The sequence below is a fragment of the Chelonoidis abingdonii genome, chromosome 2 (assembly GCF_003597395.2).
Source record: "Chelonoidis abingdonii isolate Lonesome George chromosome 2, CheloAbing_2.0, whole genome shotgun sequence".
Taxonomy (NCBI): Eukaryota; Metazoa; Chordata; order Testudines; family Testudinidae; genus Chelonoidis; species Chelonoidis abingdonii.
Genome location: NC_133770.1, coordinates 150,150,653 through 150,169,147, shown reverse-complemented (window position 1 = coordinate 150,169,147; position 18,495 = coordinate 150,150,653). Strand labels below are relative to the sequence as shown.

Sequence of the window (18,495 nt, the reverse complement as noted above, 5' to 3'; positions counted from 1 at the left end):
ATCAGGCTGTTACCCCCAGTGTGCACCCTCTGGCTCTTCAGCACAAGTAGGAGCAGCCCTTGGCAGCTCCTTGGCAGCTGTTGTCTGGCCCCAGCTCTCCGGGATGCCATGGTGTCAAAGCTGATTCCCTACTCTGTCACTTCGAATGCAGAAGGTGGGGGCCTTTAGTGATTAAAAAAATTAATACTGGCCACACCAGGCTTGTATTGAACTCCCAAGGTTACAGCTCTTCTCTGACCTTGGCTTGGTAAATGCTGCCACCACCCAAATGCAAAAAACCCCTTGAACCCAGGAAGGAATACTTGGGAATTCCTCCCGGTGGGGTACCCTCAAGCCTTTTCACGCCCCCTCTGAGGAAGAGCTGAGAAGAAAACAAAGGAAATTAGCTGTGGCCACCAGCTAATTAAACAACATATGCACAAACCTCTTAGGACACCAAAAATCCAATCCCGTTCTTAAAAAAGGTAAATTTTATTAAAAACAAAAAGGAAGAAAATACATCTGGGACTTAGGCATTTGCTAGATTTTAAAGGAGCAATTCCAAAAATTAAGCACCCAAACTAGCTTTCTTGGGGGTTCAGCTTAAAGGTTACAAGCAAAGAAAAGCATGTGGGGTTAGCACAGAGAGACACAAGCCAAAATAAAGAAATAAACATGATCGCGTCTAGCTAAACTTTCCCTGTCCCAGTGATTCCTTCTAGGTAGGAAAGATAATTTTTCATATCTGGTTCAAACCTTCCACAGCATTCCTGCTTATAGCATTGCTGCACCATATCCCTGCAGCCCAGAGAGAACAACAGACAAAGGGAAAGTTTCTTTCCCAATTTTAAAAAGTTCTACCTTCCCATTGGCTCTTTTGGTCAGGTACCCATTCCTTTTCTTTACCTGGGGGACTTCTAATCCTGTGCAGGTAAAGCAAGCAGAGAACAGCTATCAAGAGGGATTTTACAGTTAACTGGCTGGCTGGGTATCCATAAAAGGAGCTACCCCCACCTCTTTCATTTATCACACATGGCCACACTGACTCTGATCCCAGGGACCATGTGGCCCCAGGCATGGCTGGATGTCACTCCGCTTTCATCCTCCTGCTCTGTCCCCTTCTCCCACACCCAGCCCCCCCATGCCCAGACCATCCTCCCACTGCTTGTGCCCTAGGTGGGCACCCTCCCTCCTCCAAACGCCTCCTTAAAACCTGTGCCCCTGTAACCCACACACTTTATGGGTGTGGTGTTCTGTCCCATCCAGTGGCACTGAGACCACTTAGAGAGAGTTAAATGAGGCTGCTTCACACACTTACCTAATGGCCAGCTGGCTTTTAGCTCATGCGGTAGAGGCTCATGCACTAAGCTCTAGAGGTCCCCGGTTTGAGCTCACCTGCCAACGACTGTGGTCTGTCAGCATTATGCCACTGCCATGGCCCCTTGTTTCTCGCCCCACCTGTGCCGCTGCCCCGTGTCCCCTCTGCTGCCTGCCTCTCTAAGACCCACTGCTTCTCACTCAATGGCATGGGAAGAGCCCCCCCTCCCTCTTGCTCCGATACCCAGGCCTCCTGGAGTCCCCAGTGAACACACTCTGCAGACCAATCATTCCCGAGGGCTCCTCTGCTCAGTCCAGGAGTTCAGGGGCGAGTCCATGAACTGGTTTCCATGTGCTGGTCACCTTGCCTGCCCTGGCTCAGGGCTGGCATGCTAATCAGCTCCATTTCACATCAGGGAGCGCCTGGATGAGTCAGCCTTGCCCCTTCCCGGCCTGCAACCAGGCAGCAGTTTGCGGTTCCTGCTTTTGTCTTCACTTAATCCCAGCCCTAAACGCAGGAACAATGAGCAATGAACGTTGCTGACAGCTGCATGCGTCACACCCCACTGGGGAAAGGACTGAGCACTGCTGGCATCTTCTGGTCCAGTGAGCCCCCAGTGCCGAGACAGCGGGGAGGACTCATACACTAGCCTGGAGCTGCAGCTACACCTCCCCCGGGGGCTGAGCTCCTCCAGACCAAACTCTGGTGGAGGCCTGAGCCCTCCCAAGAGGGGCTCAGATACCATGGTGATAGGCACAGTGTATAAAAACAGAGCGAGAGAGATCTGGGGATGGAGGCTTGTAGGGGAGACTGTTTAAGGTCTCTCCTCCCCCCTGCCTCACCCATGGCACTGTGGGAAACAGAGCTTCCAGTATTGTCAGCTCAGGGCAGTTCTGTGTGGGGCGGGGACTCCCCTCTTGGCAAAGAAGCAGCAGATGAATTCCCTGCAAGGATCCCCAAGCCTCTGGCATCACACTGGCCTCTAGTGCTGACCGCCCCAAGGCACTGCAAATGCCTATCTATCTTATCACTCCCTGCCCCTGGCCTCCCCTCTCTCTGTGAGACCAAAACTTGCCATGATTGGACACATCCAGGGTCCACAAAACCCTCTCAGCAGAGCCCTTGAGGGTTTGAATCTCACCTCTCCCCCACCCCAGCACTCCCTGGCCCCCAACCTGCCGCCACGGGGCGCTGCAGTGTGTGTGGGTTGGCGTAACATAGAGATCACAGATTAGCATCATGTCCTGCTGCATCTGGGCTCACTGACTGCAGCCCCACAGCAGCAAAGAGAAGCAGCCAAGCTAGGTGGGTGGCCAGGAGGATTAAATGGAGGTGCAGGCCTCTCATTTCCAGGCTGACTCAGCCAGCCAAGAACCATGTGCCACAAGCATGTGGGGTGAGCAAGTGCTGGTGTACTGCCAGGATCTGCATCCCGCAGAGCAGACTCACAGCAATGATGTACACCAGGGCAGAGCCCAGTGTGGGCAACTAAATCCCAGCTCCTGTGGATGTTTCAGAAGAGAAGTGGATTCAGGTCTTGTCTACCCTGTTTCTCCTGGCAGACGCCAGAGAGTGGAGGAACCAGGCATTGGATATCCTGGGAATGGGGCTTTATCTGGACTGTTTAAAATATCTTGTTTATTGTTTGGGCTTTGATGCTCATTTAACTCAAAGGCCTGAGAACCAGGTGGAAGGAAAATGCTCTCTGTTAAGATTTGGCACTCTGGCCTCTTCATGTGAGGGACCAGAAAGCTCCCAAGCAATCTATGTGAGATCGCCAAGGAGTCTGTCCCAGGGTGGCTGGCCCTTCAACAGGAAATGGGTCTCTCTGCCCCACCTGCCACACTGTTAACTCACTGTCCAGGTGGGAAAAAGGATAATGACTTATATGACTCAATTAGGCCTGGCCTGGGGATAAATAAGGGAGTGTTAACCAGGAACTCAGATCTTGCCTATGGTTAACTGGATGTGCTCTAAGGTCCACACCTCAGTGTCCCCATCCAGCAGACTCATTCCCCCAAACCGCATCTATCAACAGAGAGAAAACTAAGGACAGGATTAACTATAAAGCAAACTGGTTTATTAAACAGTGACTCAAACAGGAAACAGCAACGTATAGGACCCGCAGCAAAACAATATACAAAGGGCATACAGGTACAGGTTGGCATAACAAACTGGCTTAAAGTCAAGGTCCCAAACCCATAAGGACAAAGGAGAATTTACTACAGGTAAGGTACAGAAGTATACAGCATACTACACCAAGTTCAGAGGCAGTGGCGGATTCATGATTTTTGCCACCCCTAGGCCCAGGGTTTTTTGCCACCCTAAGATCCCAAAGCAAAAACAAACAAACACACTTCCGAGTAGGCCATGTGACCCTTGCTTTTTCCCATCATAGAGAGAAAAAAGGCGCCAGTTCGCTCAAGAAGGTCACCAACATGGTGGACAAACAACAACTCCTTACAAACAAAATGGCGGCATGCTTAAACAAAATGGAACTTGTGGTTTTTCCCCTACAGGAGAGGCCTGAGTAAAGGGAAGGGGACATTTCAGCAAAGGCCTGGCGAAGATGGCTGATTAGCACCAGAACAGCAACAGGTTTTTTTTTGGCTTGCTGGCATTTCTGAGCCGGAGTGTGCGGAGCGACAAGAAACCTGGGGGGTGCGGCTGGAAAGAGAGAGAGAAAGAGAGAGCAGAAAGACAGCCAGACACTTTGTTTCTACCACTTTATTGGCAGAACTGAAATCGGCCCCTGGAAAGGGAACCTTATTCTGAACTGTGGTAGGGAATAGTTCAGGTGCCCTTTGGAGAGGGGAAACTGAGGCATAGCCACTGCAGCACCAAGGCAGGCCACAAGGGGGTGCTTGGGAGGTAGCCTGTTCCAGTGCCCTTCTGCAGGATCAAGGCAAGCAGATCTGACAGGGCTGCAAAACAAGCAGAAACAAGACATGAACCCTGCGCTCCCCTACCCTCCAACACAATCTCCTCTTTCCATCCCAAAGCTGGGTCACCCAGCTGTGAAAATGGGCCCCCTGGTGATGCTGTGGGGGTGGGCTGTGGGCAGTAGATGCAGGGCTGATCTGGGGTTAGTAGATGGTGTATGGGCCTAGGAGCCAGGACCCCTGGTTTCCACTCCTGGCTCTGGCACTGACTCACTATGACCTGGGCCATGTCTTGTTAGCATCTGTCACAGGGAGCTAATGATCTCAGCTCTCCAGGAGAGCAGTGCAAAGCTGGGCTGGAGGAGCTCTGCTCTGCACGTGCCAGGCAGTCCCAGAGTGCTGCCCCCACACCCTACCCCATTACTCCTGGTCGTGCGGGGGTGGGGGTGGGTGGGGAGGGAGATGGACCAGGCACCTCCATCCTGCATGCACTCTCATAGCAAACACTCCCATAGCAACAGACAGCAGGGTGCACGGGGGTAAGTAGCCTTCCCCTTCCATAATGAGGAATTAAAAGGGCTCGGTGGGAGTAGGGGAAGATGTGGGTCTGGCCAAAATCAGAGAGATGCAGCAGCAAGCTCACTCTGGGCAGCCCAGAACCTCAGTGTGGTCCCCTGAGCGTAAACAGACTGAGCAATCACCTAGGGTCCAGGGTAGCTCGGGGGGAGGGGGGGGGGCTGTTCGCTTTTAAATATTCCTGCTTAGAGCCCCCAATGGGCTGGCATCACCTCTGGATGGCAGTGAGCCTGGCCCTGCAGCAAGAGCTGTCGATACACACCCGCCCCCTCAGACAGCTGGTACATACACATACACTCATGCATGACAGCCTCACCACCCCTCGCATGCACACACCGCCGCTTTGACACTTCGCAAATGCCTGGGTCCAGCCCTTCTCTTTAGCTGCTCTGGGCAGCATGCTGCCCGGTACCCACTCCCCTGCCCACCCAGCTCCTGTCTCCGTTCCCCCGCAGGAGGCACAGTCCCACAGTCTCAGCTGCTAACAGCTTAGTTAGATGAGGCCTGAGCTCTACTTTGCTCAGGGCCGGAGGTGTGAAACTCGGTACAGAGCCAGCTCACCAGGGATCTAGCACCTCAGGCTATTAGAGCCAGAGCCCAGCGGGGAGGCCAGGGGCATGGTGCAAGCCTGCCTGCCTCCCAGGCCTTTTAGCAGCTCTCCAAGCCGCTCACAAATCCATGCAGCTCAGCAAACACCTGTAACAAGGGAGTTTCCTATAGATGCGTTTCCAGCCTCTCACCGGACCAGAGCCTCCCCCCATGGCCACTTTTCCAGCCATCCTGTGTGACCAGCAAGGTGTGTCCATGGCTTCTTGCCACCATCCACACAGGGTAATTGTCGGTTGTAATGACCAAACTCCTGTCTCCCTGGTGGGGGTTCCCTGTGCTGCCATGGGAACTAGATCCCAGTAGTCTGAGGAGGCTGGAGACCTGTGGTGGGGTGAATCCCTGCTTCCTTGGGCAAATCCCTAGTGCAGGGATTCTCCACCCATGCAATCTGAAGACAAGAATCCACCCTCTTCAGGCCCAACTGAGCCAGACACAATCTCTCTCTCTCTCGGCTCAGGCCCACATTTCAGTCCTTCTTTGTAGATCGTGCCATGGCTCACTCCTAGTGCTGGTGGCTCACTCCCATACCCTGGCAGACCTAGGAGCTCCTGCTGGGCTGGAGCTGACTCTGCGACACTGGAAATCAACTCCTCTTGGCCTGCAATCCTCAGTGCTCTGTGGATGGAGCTGCCCTTGTGCCTGACGCAAGAGCAGTGGCGCCAGGGACCCGGCTTGGGAGCCAGCAGCAACCAAAGGGTTTGTCTGGGACCAGCAGCCACAAGTGAGAATAACTTACACGCATCCTTTGTGCCACCGCCTCCACACTCTCCAGGGGCTGCCATTTGGCCTGGATGATGCCCCAGCTGTGCTCAGTGCATGGGACCAGGAGAGATGCTGGGGGTGCCCAGCTCCTGCATAAGGATGGAGAGAGCAGCCTCCACTGGGGAACTGGCACCTATCTCGTGGTCTCACAGTGTCCCCTGCCCTGAACCTGACCCCACCCACTGGTGGCTAGCAGAGAGGGGAAGCAAGATCTGCGCTGCCGTCGGCCATGCCCGTGCACACCTGCCCCTCTGAGCCAGCAGGGAGTTAGTGCCCCTATGACCAGCAGTCACCAGAGCACTGAGTATCCGGCCCCATGCTGGCAGGGTTGGGGTGCTGCCTACAATGTCTCCTACAGCCCTGTCCCAGGTGAGATGTCAGAGGGCGGCTCATCTTCCATGCAGGTAGGCACGGCTTGGGGATTCCATAACCCTGGATGGCAAGGTAGCATCAGGGGAGCCTCCAACTTTCCTGCCAATCCAGTTACCCAGGCATGCCCCCCTCCCTCTGGCCAGGCTGATGTTACCTCCTGCTCCTGTTGCACTAAGGGATGTGACCTGGGCCACTGACTCACCACCAGCTCGGAAAGACCAGGGGGGTGTTTGCTGGTTTCTCATATAGGGCTGAATTGCTGGGTGCAGGGGATAGCTGGTTCCCCTCCCCCCAGTGCACAGTCCCCCCCGCCCTCTGGGCTGCATTCCCCTCCTCCTCGCCCTCCCCTCCCTGTATCTGCATTGCCGCCCTTGCTCCGCCCAGACTGCGTTCTGCCCCTAAGCCCCCACATTTGGCTGCACTGCCGCCCTCCCCCATCTGCATTGTTGCCCCCCCCCCGGGCTGCGTTCTTCCCCCAACCCCCCTTCATACCGGCTGCGCTTTGCCATGACCCCTCCCCCGGGAACCTTTGCAGGCGGCTGTCCCCGGGCTCCGCCCGCTTTGTTGGGAGCCGGGGGCGCGGACAGGGGCTGGCTGCGGGGAGCTGTTTGGGGGGCAGCAGCTCAGCGGATCTCAGCTCCCCCGATCCCGCAGGCGGTACCAGCAGGGCCCAGCTCCAAGGGGGTCCCGGAGAGCCTGGGGCTCCGCGAGCCTCTGCCCGAGCCCTGGCCGCGGGGGCGGCTCCATCCGCCGGCGCCGTTAGCCTGCGCAGCTTGGCCGGGGCGGGCTCCGGGCTCCAGGCATCGGTGAGTGGCCGAGCGGCTCCCGGGCAGGAGCAAGTGGCTCCGGATCCGCAGGGATCGAGCCCAGCAGCGCAGCGCCCCGGGGAAGGTGTCCTGCTGGGCGTCGTCTGGCCGCGCAGTTCACGTGGGCTGGATTCGGCACTCAACGGGGCTGGGGTCCCCCCGGTGCCTTTAAAGGCTGGAGGTGACGGGACGCCACGCCCCCGCCTGGGGAGCGGGCAGCAGCTAGCCGGGGAGCCCTCGTGGGGATGCTAGCTGAGGGGTCCCCGTCTAGGGGCCACCCCCATTCCCAAGGGTCCCCTGCTGGTCCAGCAGCGCGGCCCCCAGTGCTGGCAGGAAAAGGGGGCTGTTGCATTCTGGGTCCATCCCTGAACAGCCTCTGACCCAGACTGGGTGCCCCCGGCCCCAGCCGTGGTCATGGCACAGTACTTGGGGCAGCCTCAGGAGCTACATCCCAACGCCTCGCACCTGGGGCCAGGTATGGTTGCTCTGCTGGACAGGAGCTGTGACTTCACCGTGGGCCTGAACATCTTCTCTGGCGCTCTGCATGCCGAGCCTCCCAACCTCTCCCTGATGCCGTGCGAGCTGGAGCCGCTGGGCTCCCTACCCCTGGACACTGAGGGGCCTGCAGCTTGGGGTAGCCTTCTGGGGCCGGTCCTGTCACTGGTGCTGCCTGTGGTGTACGCCCTCATCTGTGGCTGCGGCATCCTGGCCAACGGGCTGGTGATCTCCATCGTGCTGAGCTGCAAGCACAAGGTGGTGTCAGACGTCTACATCCTGAACCTGGCCGTGGCTGACCTGCTCTTCCTGGTGGGGATGCCCTTCATCATCCACCAGCTTGTCCAGGAGCATGGCTGGATATTTGGGGACTTTCTGTGCCGTGCTGTCACCACCCTCGACCTCAACAACCAGTTCACCAGCGTGGCCATCGTCACTGTGCTCTGCGTGGACAGGTACCCACCAGGGCACGCTCTGCAGCACAGCCCTGGCCTCATGGGGTGTCCTATTTTCCCTTTGGGAAAATATGGTCACTTTACTTCTGGGCAGCTAGTCTTGCTCTCACAGCTGCGGTGTTGGCAGCCATGGCACAGGCTGTAGCCTGTGGGGTTGGATCAACCCTAGGGGTGGACAAGCCCCCAAAGGCTGAACTCAGACAGGGCCCGAATGGCTGCAGAGCTGGAATACTGGAGGTGGGGCGAACAGGGCTAGAAGAGTGGGAGAGCTTCAGGATAGAGAAAGAGCTAGGGGGTGGCAGGGCTGGAATGGGAGGGGGCACCACAGGGCACAAGTGGAGCTAGGGGCGGGGCAAGGTTGAAACGAGGATGGGGGCTGCAGGGCTTCAGTGGAGGTGGCGGTGTGGCAGGGCAGAAAGGAGTGAAGTTGAGCCCCAGCAAACCCCCCTGCCCAGCCCTCTCAGAGAGTGTTGAGCTGGTGTAGGGGGTCTGCACCCCCTGCTCAGGGCCTGTGGGTAGGGACCCCCTGCATCAGCACTTGGGTCATTGTTTCTTGGCCTCTCCAAGCTGGGAACTCTGTCCCCTCTTTGAAACAAGGGGCTCAACAGCTGTCTCATCCCCAGCCCCATCGTCACCCCTTGATCTCCCTGCCTCACCCCCCCATCCTGCCCCGTGCCCCTCCCGATGGCCACTCTCTCCCCAGGTATGTGGCAGTGGTGTACTCGTCCACAGTGGGCCAGAAGCGGACGCTGCGCTGCACGACCCTGATCAATGCTGGCGTGTGGGCCAGCAGCCTGGTGATGGCCACGCCAGCCATGCTGTACGCCCGGGTGCAGCGGGACAACCAGACGGAGCTGTGCCTCATGGATCTGCCAGGCCCCAGTAGCCTGTACTGGTACACGCTCTACCAGTCACTGGCGGCCTTCCTCCTGCCGTTGTTGGTGATCACGGTGCTGTACTCCCTTACCCTGCACCACCTGTTCCGGGCCATGCACCGGGCGCAGCGACGCTGCTCGGCCCGCAGCCGGCGAGTCACCCGCATGGCGCTCACCATCATCACTGCCTTCTTCATCTGCTGGACACCCTTCCACGTGGTGCAGCTGGTCAACCTGACGGCCACCCCTTCCGCTGCCTCCTTCTACCTGAACCAGCTCACCATCTGCCTCAGCTATGCCCATAGCTGCGTCAGCCCCGTCCTCGTCCTCTTCTGCACCGAGTTCTTCCGTGAGCGGATGGCCCACTCTAGGTGCGGGCGGGGCATGGGCTGCTGGAGACAGGGCTTAATCAGGGGACCAGGGTGTGGGGGAGATGATGCCGCAAGTGTGCTCATGGTTCTGTCAGGCTTCCCTACAGGCTGGGGCAGGAATTGATGTCTCTCCCCACCTACTTGTCCTGGGGGAGGGATAGCTCAGTGGTTTGACTATTGGCTGCTAAACCCACAGTTGTGAGTTCAGTCCTTGAGGGGGCCAGTTAGGGATCTGGGGCAAAAATCTGGCTAGGGATTGGCCCTGTTTTGAGCAGAGTGTTGGACTAAATGACTTCCTGAGGTCCCTTCCAACCCTGATATTCTATGATTTAACCCCTGTCTCCAGCCCACCTTCCTGGGCAACTCCCCCAATCCAGCTTTGCCCCACCCTAGTGCAGAGATAGGGCTCTGTGTCCTGTGCCTGGCCTTGAAGGTGCTCTGGGGATGGGGTGAGCCCAGCCCTGTGTTACTGGCCAAGTCAGGCACAGAACCTGCATCCCTGCAATCCAGATTCCTGGGGGGACAGCCTGTATTCACTCTCCTCAGGAAGCTGCTGTGATTCCTGGATCTTTGCTGGGGATGATCAAAAGCCAGGCAGTTCCTTAGTATGCACCCCTGCTGCCCGGCACCTCCTGTTCTAGTCTTCACATCTGGCCAAAGCCCAGCTCCCACTCCAGGTGTGAGCAGGGACACCGAGAGTGGGTTTGGGCCCCGGTGAAAAAGTTTTTTTGGGCAGACCGGCTAAACAGGGCCGACGGGGGGAAGCTGGGCCCTGGGCCCCCTTCCGGACCACCAGGCCCCGGTAATTTGTACCAGCTTCCCCCCCCTCGTCAGCCCTGGGTGTGAGTGTATCCTGGTGAGTGAGCCCAGGATCGGGCCCCACTCCCGGTGTGGGGCAATGAGCGCGGAGGTCAGGCCTTGTTCCAGGGCTGGGCAGTGAGCCCGGGAGGGTCAGGTCCATCCCTCACGCAGGGCTTTTGAAGTTTCACTCCAATCCCCCAAGTCTGGAGAATTGCCCTTGTCTGGGAGCTGCCCCTGACCTCTGATCCCAGGCCTCCTTTTGCCCTCCCCTATGTCAGCAGCCTATGGAAGACCCTGAGATCTGTCCCGTCCCCTTGCTGACCTGCCCCCAAACTCCCCAGCCCGTGTGGGTTCTGCTCCCCCATTGACTCTGACTCCTCTGCCCAGTCCTTCCCCCATCAGAGTCCTCCTCTCTGCTCCTCCATCCACCCCTCCCTTCTGCCCCAAATCCCCCTTTCCCTACAGTTAGTGCCCAGCTCCACCACTCCACCATCCCTGGAATGACACCCCCACACACTTGCTGCCTCTCCTGGCCCAAGCCACCAGTACCTCCAGCTTAGTGTCTCCCCAGTGCCTTTCTTGGCCTGCACTCCCATGCCCAGCCATTGGCGGGGGGGTCACAGTTCACCTGCTTCTGCCATCTCCCCCACAGTCTGTCCCTTCCCTGCCTGCACCCTGGCTGGGGCAGGACTCCACTGTGGGCGGGTTTGCAAAGCGGGTGTATGTGGCACTAGCTGCATAGTAACCCCACTCTCCCCTGCTTTCTCTGCTCCCCAGGCACGTCTAGTGCCAGCCTGCTCTGTCCTTTCACACCTGGCACATGAGGCTGCACCTGGGCAGCTCCTGCTAGCTGCCACATCTCAGCAGAGCCAGCAGCCAGAGCTCAGGGTCTGGACAGGGACCTGAGCCCAGGGGATCACTCTGCCCTCGTGGTACCTGAGGGCAGGGGTGGCTACAGGCCCCAGCATGCCAAGTGCCTGCTTGGGGCAGCATGCCGTGGGGGGCGCTCTGCCGGTCACCGGGAGGGCGGCAGGTAGGCAGCCTTTGGTGGCATGTCTGCAGAGGGTCCGCTGGTCCCGTGGGAGGTCCACCGGAGCCGCGGGACCGGCGACCGGCAGAGCACCCCCCGTGGCATGCCGCCGTCCTTGGGGCAGCGAAATGTCTAGAGCCGCCCCTGCCTGAGGGATTGGGGTAATGGGGATTTGGGTTTCCTCCCACAGAGCCCTGCTGGTCCATGCGCTCCCATTTCATGAGCCCCACATGTCCGGCTGGAGCAAATGTCGGGACTGGGGGTGAACCCAGCTCCTGGGCGGAGTTCAGCCAGGACTGCACGTCCCACTATAGCTCCCAGCCCCTTCTCACCAGGCAATTGGGGTCCCTTATGCCAGGGTCTGCTGCCTGCTGTGCTTCTCTCTGTTGTTGGTACCCTGCATAACAGCCCCCTCCTGCATAGAAAACTTGCTTGCCAGGGCCAGGTAGAGTAGGAACGGCTGTTAACTCCCCCCATATCCCCATGGGCCCATTCGTGCCACAAAGGGCCAGGAGCAGGAACCTTCGGTGCAAGGGGCAGCACCGCTTCTTGTGTCAAGCAAAATATTCTGACCTTCCCCTGCCCCTAGGCTGGTGAGATCCTTCCCCTCCCAACCAGACGCATTCTCTGCCCATGCACTGTTGCCACCCCATTCTTGGACACTCATCTTCCTGCTGTGTTGCCTGAGCCCTGATGCCAAGCCGTGCCTATGCCATACAGGCAGCTTGGGTATTGGCACACCCTCTGCCAGTGAGATGCTCTTAGTGGCGTTAGTTGCTGGGGCTGGGCTCTAGGGAGATCCTTAGTTTCTGGCCTGGCCCTCTTGCACCCTGGCTGCCCATGTGAGAGTGACTGTGTCCCCCTCTCCGCAGGTACTGCAGATTCATCGCCAGGTGGAGGGCGTTGCATGCAGGCACTGCCCTGCCCAGCCAGGAGCTCACCTCCACCATCTACAGCCCACAAGTGGGCAACGCCACGGCCCAGCGCTGCCGGCACCCCTTCGGCACCGAGCAGCTGCCATGTTCCATGACTGAGGCCAGTGTCACCATCAATGGGCAGGAGGAGCAAAGTGCCATCTAGAAGCTTCCATGCTATCAGAGCACTGACTTCAGTTGGAGCCCACGGATGGCCCCCACTGCTGCAGCATGACTTGGCAGGCGTGGGGACAGAACTTTGGTGATGCCAGGCCAAGGCAACATGCCAGGAGCCTCAGCCGCAGCTCAGATGGGACTTTTCACCTCCACATAGGACAGTGCAGATTCCCACCACCCTGGAAGAGCCAGTCTAGCTCAACCACCAGATATGGACTTGATGCGGGAATTGCTGGGTGAGGTTCTCTGGCCCGGGTTATGCAAGAGGTCAGACTGCATGGTTGCAATGGTACCTCCTGGCCTTACAGTTGGCAGATCTATGAATCAGGGAGTCTGGGCAGGAAATGGCAGTGACAGAAGAGACTTTAATAAAGCAAAAAGAATGCACTGGGGTGGAGCCTGTCTGTCACCCTCTCCTCCACCCCACCGGGATGGGTGACAACTTAAATGTATACCCCAATTTAAAAAACATAATAAGAGAATCAAAAAATTGCCACAGTGGTTAAACAACAAAGTAAAAGAAGCAGTGAGAGGCAAAAAGGCATCCTTTAAAAAGTGGAAGTTAAATTCTAGTGAGGAAATTGAGGTGTCATTAGAGGAGGTTTTGGAAAAAATTGATAAACTAAACAGTAATAAATCCAGGATCTGATGGTATTCACCCAAGAGTTCTGAAGGAACTCAAATGTGAAATTGCAGGACTACTAACTGTAGTCTGTAACCTATCATTTAAATCAGCTTCTGTACCAAATGACTGAAGGATAGCTAATGTGATGCCAATTTTTAAAAAGGGCTCCAGAGGTGACCCTGGCAACTATAGACCAGTAATCCTCACTTCAGTACCGGGCAAACTGGTTGAAACCATCGTAAAGAACAAAATGTTCAGACACATAGATGAACATAATTTGTTGGGAGATAGTCAACATGGTTTTTGTAAAGGGAAATCATGCCTCATCAATCTACTAGAATTCTTTGAGGGGGACAACAAGCATGCGGCCAAAGGAGATCCAGTGGACATAAGGTATTTAGATTTTCAGAAAGCCTTTGACAAGGTTCCTCACCAAAGGCTCTTATGCAAAGTAGCTGTCATGGGATAAGAGGGAAGGTCCTCTCATGGGTTGGTAACTGGTTAAAAGACAGGAAACAAAGGATAGGAATAAATGATCAGTTTCCAGAATGGAGGGAGGTGAATCATGGTGTCCCCCAGGGATCTGTACTGGGCCCAGTTCTATTTAATATATTCATAAATGATCTGGAAAAAGGGGTAAACAGTGAGGTGGCAAAATTTGCAGATGATTCAAAACTACTCAAGATAGTTATGTCCCAGGCAGACTGCAATGAGGTACAAAAGGACTCACAAAACTGGTTGACTAGGCAACAAATGGTAGATGAATTAATGTTGATAATGCAAAGTAATGCACATTGGAAAACATAATCGTTAACTATACCTATACAATGATTGGGTCTAAATTAGCTGTTACCCTCAGAGAGGGATCTTGGAGTCATTGTGGAGAGTTCTCTGAACTCATCACTCAGTGTGCAGCGCAGTCAAAATATGCCCACACTTTGAATACTGTGTGCAGATGGGTCACCCCACCTCAAAAAAGATATCTTGGAATTGGAGAAGGTTCAGAAAAGGCAACAAAATGATCAGGGGTATAGAACAGCTTCCGTATGAAGAGAGATTAATAAAGACTGGGACTTTTCAGCTTGGAAAAGAGGTGACTAAGGGGAAATGATAGAGGTCTTAAAATCATGAGTGATGGGAGAAAGTAAATAAGTGTAAGCAGATTCAGGATGAGCGTACCCTGACATCTGGTGGTGAATTGTAGAGAGTGTGGAAAGAATTTTTAGAATTTGCATTGGCATCCACCCCAACTAGCATACCCCACAGTGCTTGGGATGGTTATTTAACAGCTCTGGATCCCCATTTCTTGTTTGGTGGCGGAGGAAAAAACAAAGTTTGTCACCTGATGTGTGATAGGGAGCTGGGACGCTTTGTGACAGAAATGACTCAACCTCAGTTGGGCTTGCTAAACATGGGACATGGTCCAAACCCTGAGAGAGATAGAGCAGCTAGTTGTGAGTGCCTCTTTTTGAGGGTCTGGAATACCCATTGCACATTCCTCTTCACTGTTAAAGAGTAGAACTAATTTTGATTTCATTAGGAAATCCATCTAGAGACTATTGAGCTGAATTTATATTGGACCAATAGTGCACTAGGGCTCCTTACTAAGAGCTGAAGCCTATTGTTAAAGTGGCGGCAGAGTGGAGCAGTTGCAGCATCTTTGGAGCAGCCCATAGAACAGTGAGCGAGTGAAGTGGTTTGCAGGGGTGGCTGGAGGAGCAGGCACAGCTGGTGTGGTGGAGTGGTTGTTGTGAAGGCTGCAGCAGAACTTCATGGAGAGGCGGAGCAGTTGGCCTGGCCCATGTAAGGTGCCCCTTAACACCTGTGTGGACTTCCCCCTCTTCCCCCATTCCCCCAGGCTGGGGGATAAAACCTTACAGATAAACTCTTGTTCTGGGGTGGCACTGACCAGAGACTTTTTTGGGTTGTTGGACTTGGGGTGATTGGACTTAAGAGCCTAAGGGGAAAAGGACATTGCCAACATACTCGAAGGTGGTTTTTTTGTTATGGTTTGTATATAATCCTGTTTGTGGTGTTTCTCCAAGGGATGCCGCATTGATTCCTTCCTTTATTAAAAGATTTTGCTACACTCAGACTCCGTGCTTGCGAGAGGGGAAGTTATTGCCTCCCAGAGGCGCCCAGGGGGGTGTGGTATGCAAGTGTCCCAGGTCACTGGGTGGGGGCTTGAGCTGGTTATGCATTGTGTTACTGAAACGGAACCCCTGGATACTGCACCCGGCCCTTGTTGCTGCCAACTCAGAGGGGCAGAAGGGTTACATAAGAAAGTGTTATTTATTCCTTCTCATAATACAAGAACAAGGGGCCACCAAATGAAATTCATAGGTAGCAGGTTTAAAACAAACATAAGAAAGTATTTTTTCATGCAACGCACTGTCAACCTCTGGAACTCCTTGCCAGAGGGTGTTGTGAAGGCCGATACTATAACTGGGTTCAAAAGGGAGCTAGATAGATTCATGGAAGATAGGTTCATCAATGGCTATTAGCCAGGATGGGCTGGACTAGTGTCTCTAGCCTCTGTTTGCTAGAAGCGGGGATTGGGTGACAGGGCATGGATCACTTGATGATTACCTGTTCTGTTCATTCCCTCTGGGGCACCTGGCATTGGCCACTGTCAGAGGACAGGATACTGGGCTTGATGGACCTTTGGTCTGATCCAGTATGGCCATTCTTATATTCTTATACCTGTAGCATGCAACACTCAGCCACTGCACACCACACGCGCACACAGCACCCGCACTTGGGCATACTCCACATACCCCTCCCCGCATACATAATTCCCCCACTGTGCATAGACACTTCACATCCAAACACCTGCACCGATACTCACATGGGTATGCCCTCCTCCATGTACCATGCCAGTGCACATCCACCTGGTCTCCCTGTGCACACATAGCCTGAGCAAATGGTCATACTTAGCCCCCAAATTTAGGTTCAGCAGAAACAGATTGGAATTTAAAATATCCTGATTGACCCAAATAGCCCTTGCTCTGATTGCAACCCAAACATCACAGCAGGGGCTGGAGCATGAGAGCTACAAAGTGAAACTGACGAGAAGCCAAATGGAAACTGACCAGGCTGGTGTTGACCTGGGCTGGGTATTATACACTATAAAACCCATTTGTGTGCTGTCATCGCTGGGCAATTAACAAATCAGGGCCTGAACTGCCCTTTCCCCTGCCTTGGCCAGCCAATGGGGGAAGCGGAGGAGAATCCTGGTGCTGTCCCTTTAAATTCATGCTCCCGTTGAATTTGCCTTGGTGCATTTCATGTCACAGGGGCCATTGACCTGTATGGGGATTTGCCCCTTCATGCCTCAGGTCCCCCCAAACAGCCCTGCAGACAGATCCCCCTCCTGCGAGCCAGCTGGTTCCAGCCACCCCCACAGGTCCCAGCCGATCCTGAGCTGAACTGTGGGGGACAGACAGAGCCATTCGGGGATCCCAGGGCTGGGCTAGCAGGGGCTGCAGGACGGGAGTGAAGGGCACCAGTAGAGCTGTGGGGGAGGAGCCATGGGCTGCCTGGGAGGGGGCTGCGGGTTGGGAGTGAGGGGCACCAGCAGAGCTTGCGGGGAGCCCAGGGCTGGGCTAGCAGGGGGTTGCGGGTTGGGAGTGAGAAGCACCAGCAGAACTGGGGGCAGGGGGCAGGGGGCAGGGCTGGGCTAGCAGGGAGCTTCGGGTCGGGCGTGAGGGGCACCAGCAGAGCTAGAGGAACCCCAGGGCTGGGCTAGTAGGGGTTGAGAGTCAGGAGTGAGGGGCACCAGCAGACATTGGCACTGACCCCAATGTTCAGTGTAAGCCAACATGTGGGGGATTCATGTCTTTGCCCAAGCCCCCCGTGGTCTGGCACATCCCCTCCACACCCCGAGGAGGTGGGGGGCTGGGAAGGGGCCTGCGCAGAAGTTAAACGTTGGCGGCTGGCAGAGGCCAGGTGCATGCGGGCGTGGCTACCAGGGAGATTGGCTTGGAAAGGTGGTGCTGGCATCTGCGCCCACAGGGACCTGACCTTTCCCAGCTGTCAATGTTTAACTTCTGTGCTGAGCCCTTCCCAGCCCCCTGCTTCAGCAAGATCCACCCTCACCCCTCCCCGCCCCGCACTGGTCTGGATTGTTATAGTTACAGTGCCGCAGAAGATGGGGGAGCAGGGCTGGGGAAGGAGAAACCCCAAAGATTTCTGGCAGGACTGACTTGGGCAGGAGGGGAGCATGGGTGAGCGAGGGAAGGGATGGGTTGGGGGATGGGTGCATGTGGAGCTAGATGGTGCTTGGGCTGGTCCAGGGGGGCAGCGAAGGGGATCTAGAGCCTTTCCCAGTTCCAGTCTCAACCCAGCTCCACCAGGTGTTGTCTTTGGGCCAGCCCTGCCTGCGAGGGGAGAGCGCCATCTGCTGAGTCCCTGCCCCACTCCCTGCAGCACAGCGCCCCCTAGCGCCGCCCTGAGGCCAGCCCAGCCAGACCCATCCTGCTCCCTGCAGTCCGGCGCCCCCTAGTGGTATATTGGGTGTAGGTGGCGCTCTCCACTCACAGTGCAGCAACCTGTTTCTTACTCCTCTTTGCAGAACCAATGACTCTACTGAGCCTCCCCGCAATCCCCACCAGATGGGCTGGTCCTGCTCCAATCGCCTGCTGGCAGCACTGGAAGCCAATGACCCCAGCTGTGCCAGGATCTCCACACAGACATCCATTGCAGGCCCAGCTGCTTGGAGCCCAAGCTTCCCTATCTAAAGAGATGGCAGGCAATTCCCAAGCTAGAGTCCCAGCCCCCTCCCCTGTCGCTTCTGCCAGCAGGGCTTGTCCACCCCACCCCTGGACATAGGGCAGAATCAGCTTCCATGTTAGAGATGGGGAAACTGAGGCACAGAAAAAGTACTAGAGAGGGCTGAGTATATAACCCAGAAGTCCTGGCTCCCAGCTTCCCCTGCTCTAACCCACCAGACTCCAATCCCCTCCCAGAGCAGGGAGAGTTCTGGCTCCCAGCCCCCTTGCTCTAACCACTAGACCCCACTCCCACCCAGAGCTGGGGTGAGAACCCAGGAGTCCTGGCTCCCAGTCCCTGCCACGTTCTACCCAAATGAGGAGGCGGCACTTCCCCCTTGACCTGCATTTACCCCTAGGGTGCATATGGGGAGTGCGCGCTGAGCAGAATCTCCAGGGCCATAATTAAGGCCACGGGCGAGAAGCGCCCTTGACTGCATTTCACTTTAAAACAGCGCCACAGACACTTCCCTTCCCTCTACCCAGGCCCTCGCATGGACCCGACGCCAGTGCCTGGCGGGGAGGAGGTGAGACCGACGCGTGTCTTGGGGAAGGTATGCGGGGGGCGGGGCTGAAGCTGGTGTCCCCCAGCCCCCACGGATCTCTCCTGGCCGGTGCAGGGCTGCCCCGGGTGACAGGCGCGCTGCGCTGCAGGGAGTGGGGGGGGGGTCAGCGGGGG

General features: G+C 56.2%; 1 protein-coding gene across 1 annotated transcript; it reads left to right on the top strand.

Annotated features, from left to right (window-relative positions):
- Window positions 1-7,718: 7,718 nt before the first annotated feature.
- Window positions 7,719-12,411, top strand: LOC116821383 (melanin-concentrating hormone receptor 1-like). Its single transcript, XM_032774515.1, has 3 exons — window positions 7,719-8,254; window positions 8,958-9,500; window positions 12,204-12,411. The coding sequence occupies exons 1-3, from the start codon at window positions 7,719-7,721 to the stop codon at window positions 12,409-12,411; spliced, it is 1,287 nt and encodes a 428-aa protein (XP_032630406.1).
- The last annotated feature ends 6,084 nt before the right edge of the window (window positions 12,412-18,495 follow it).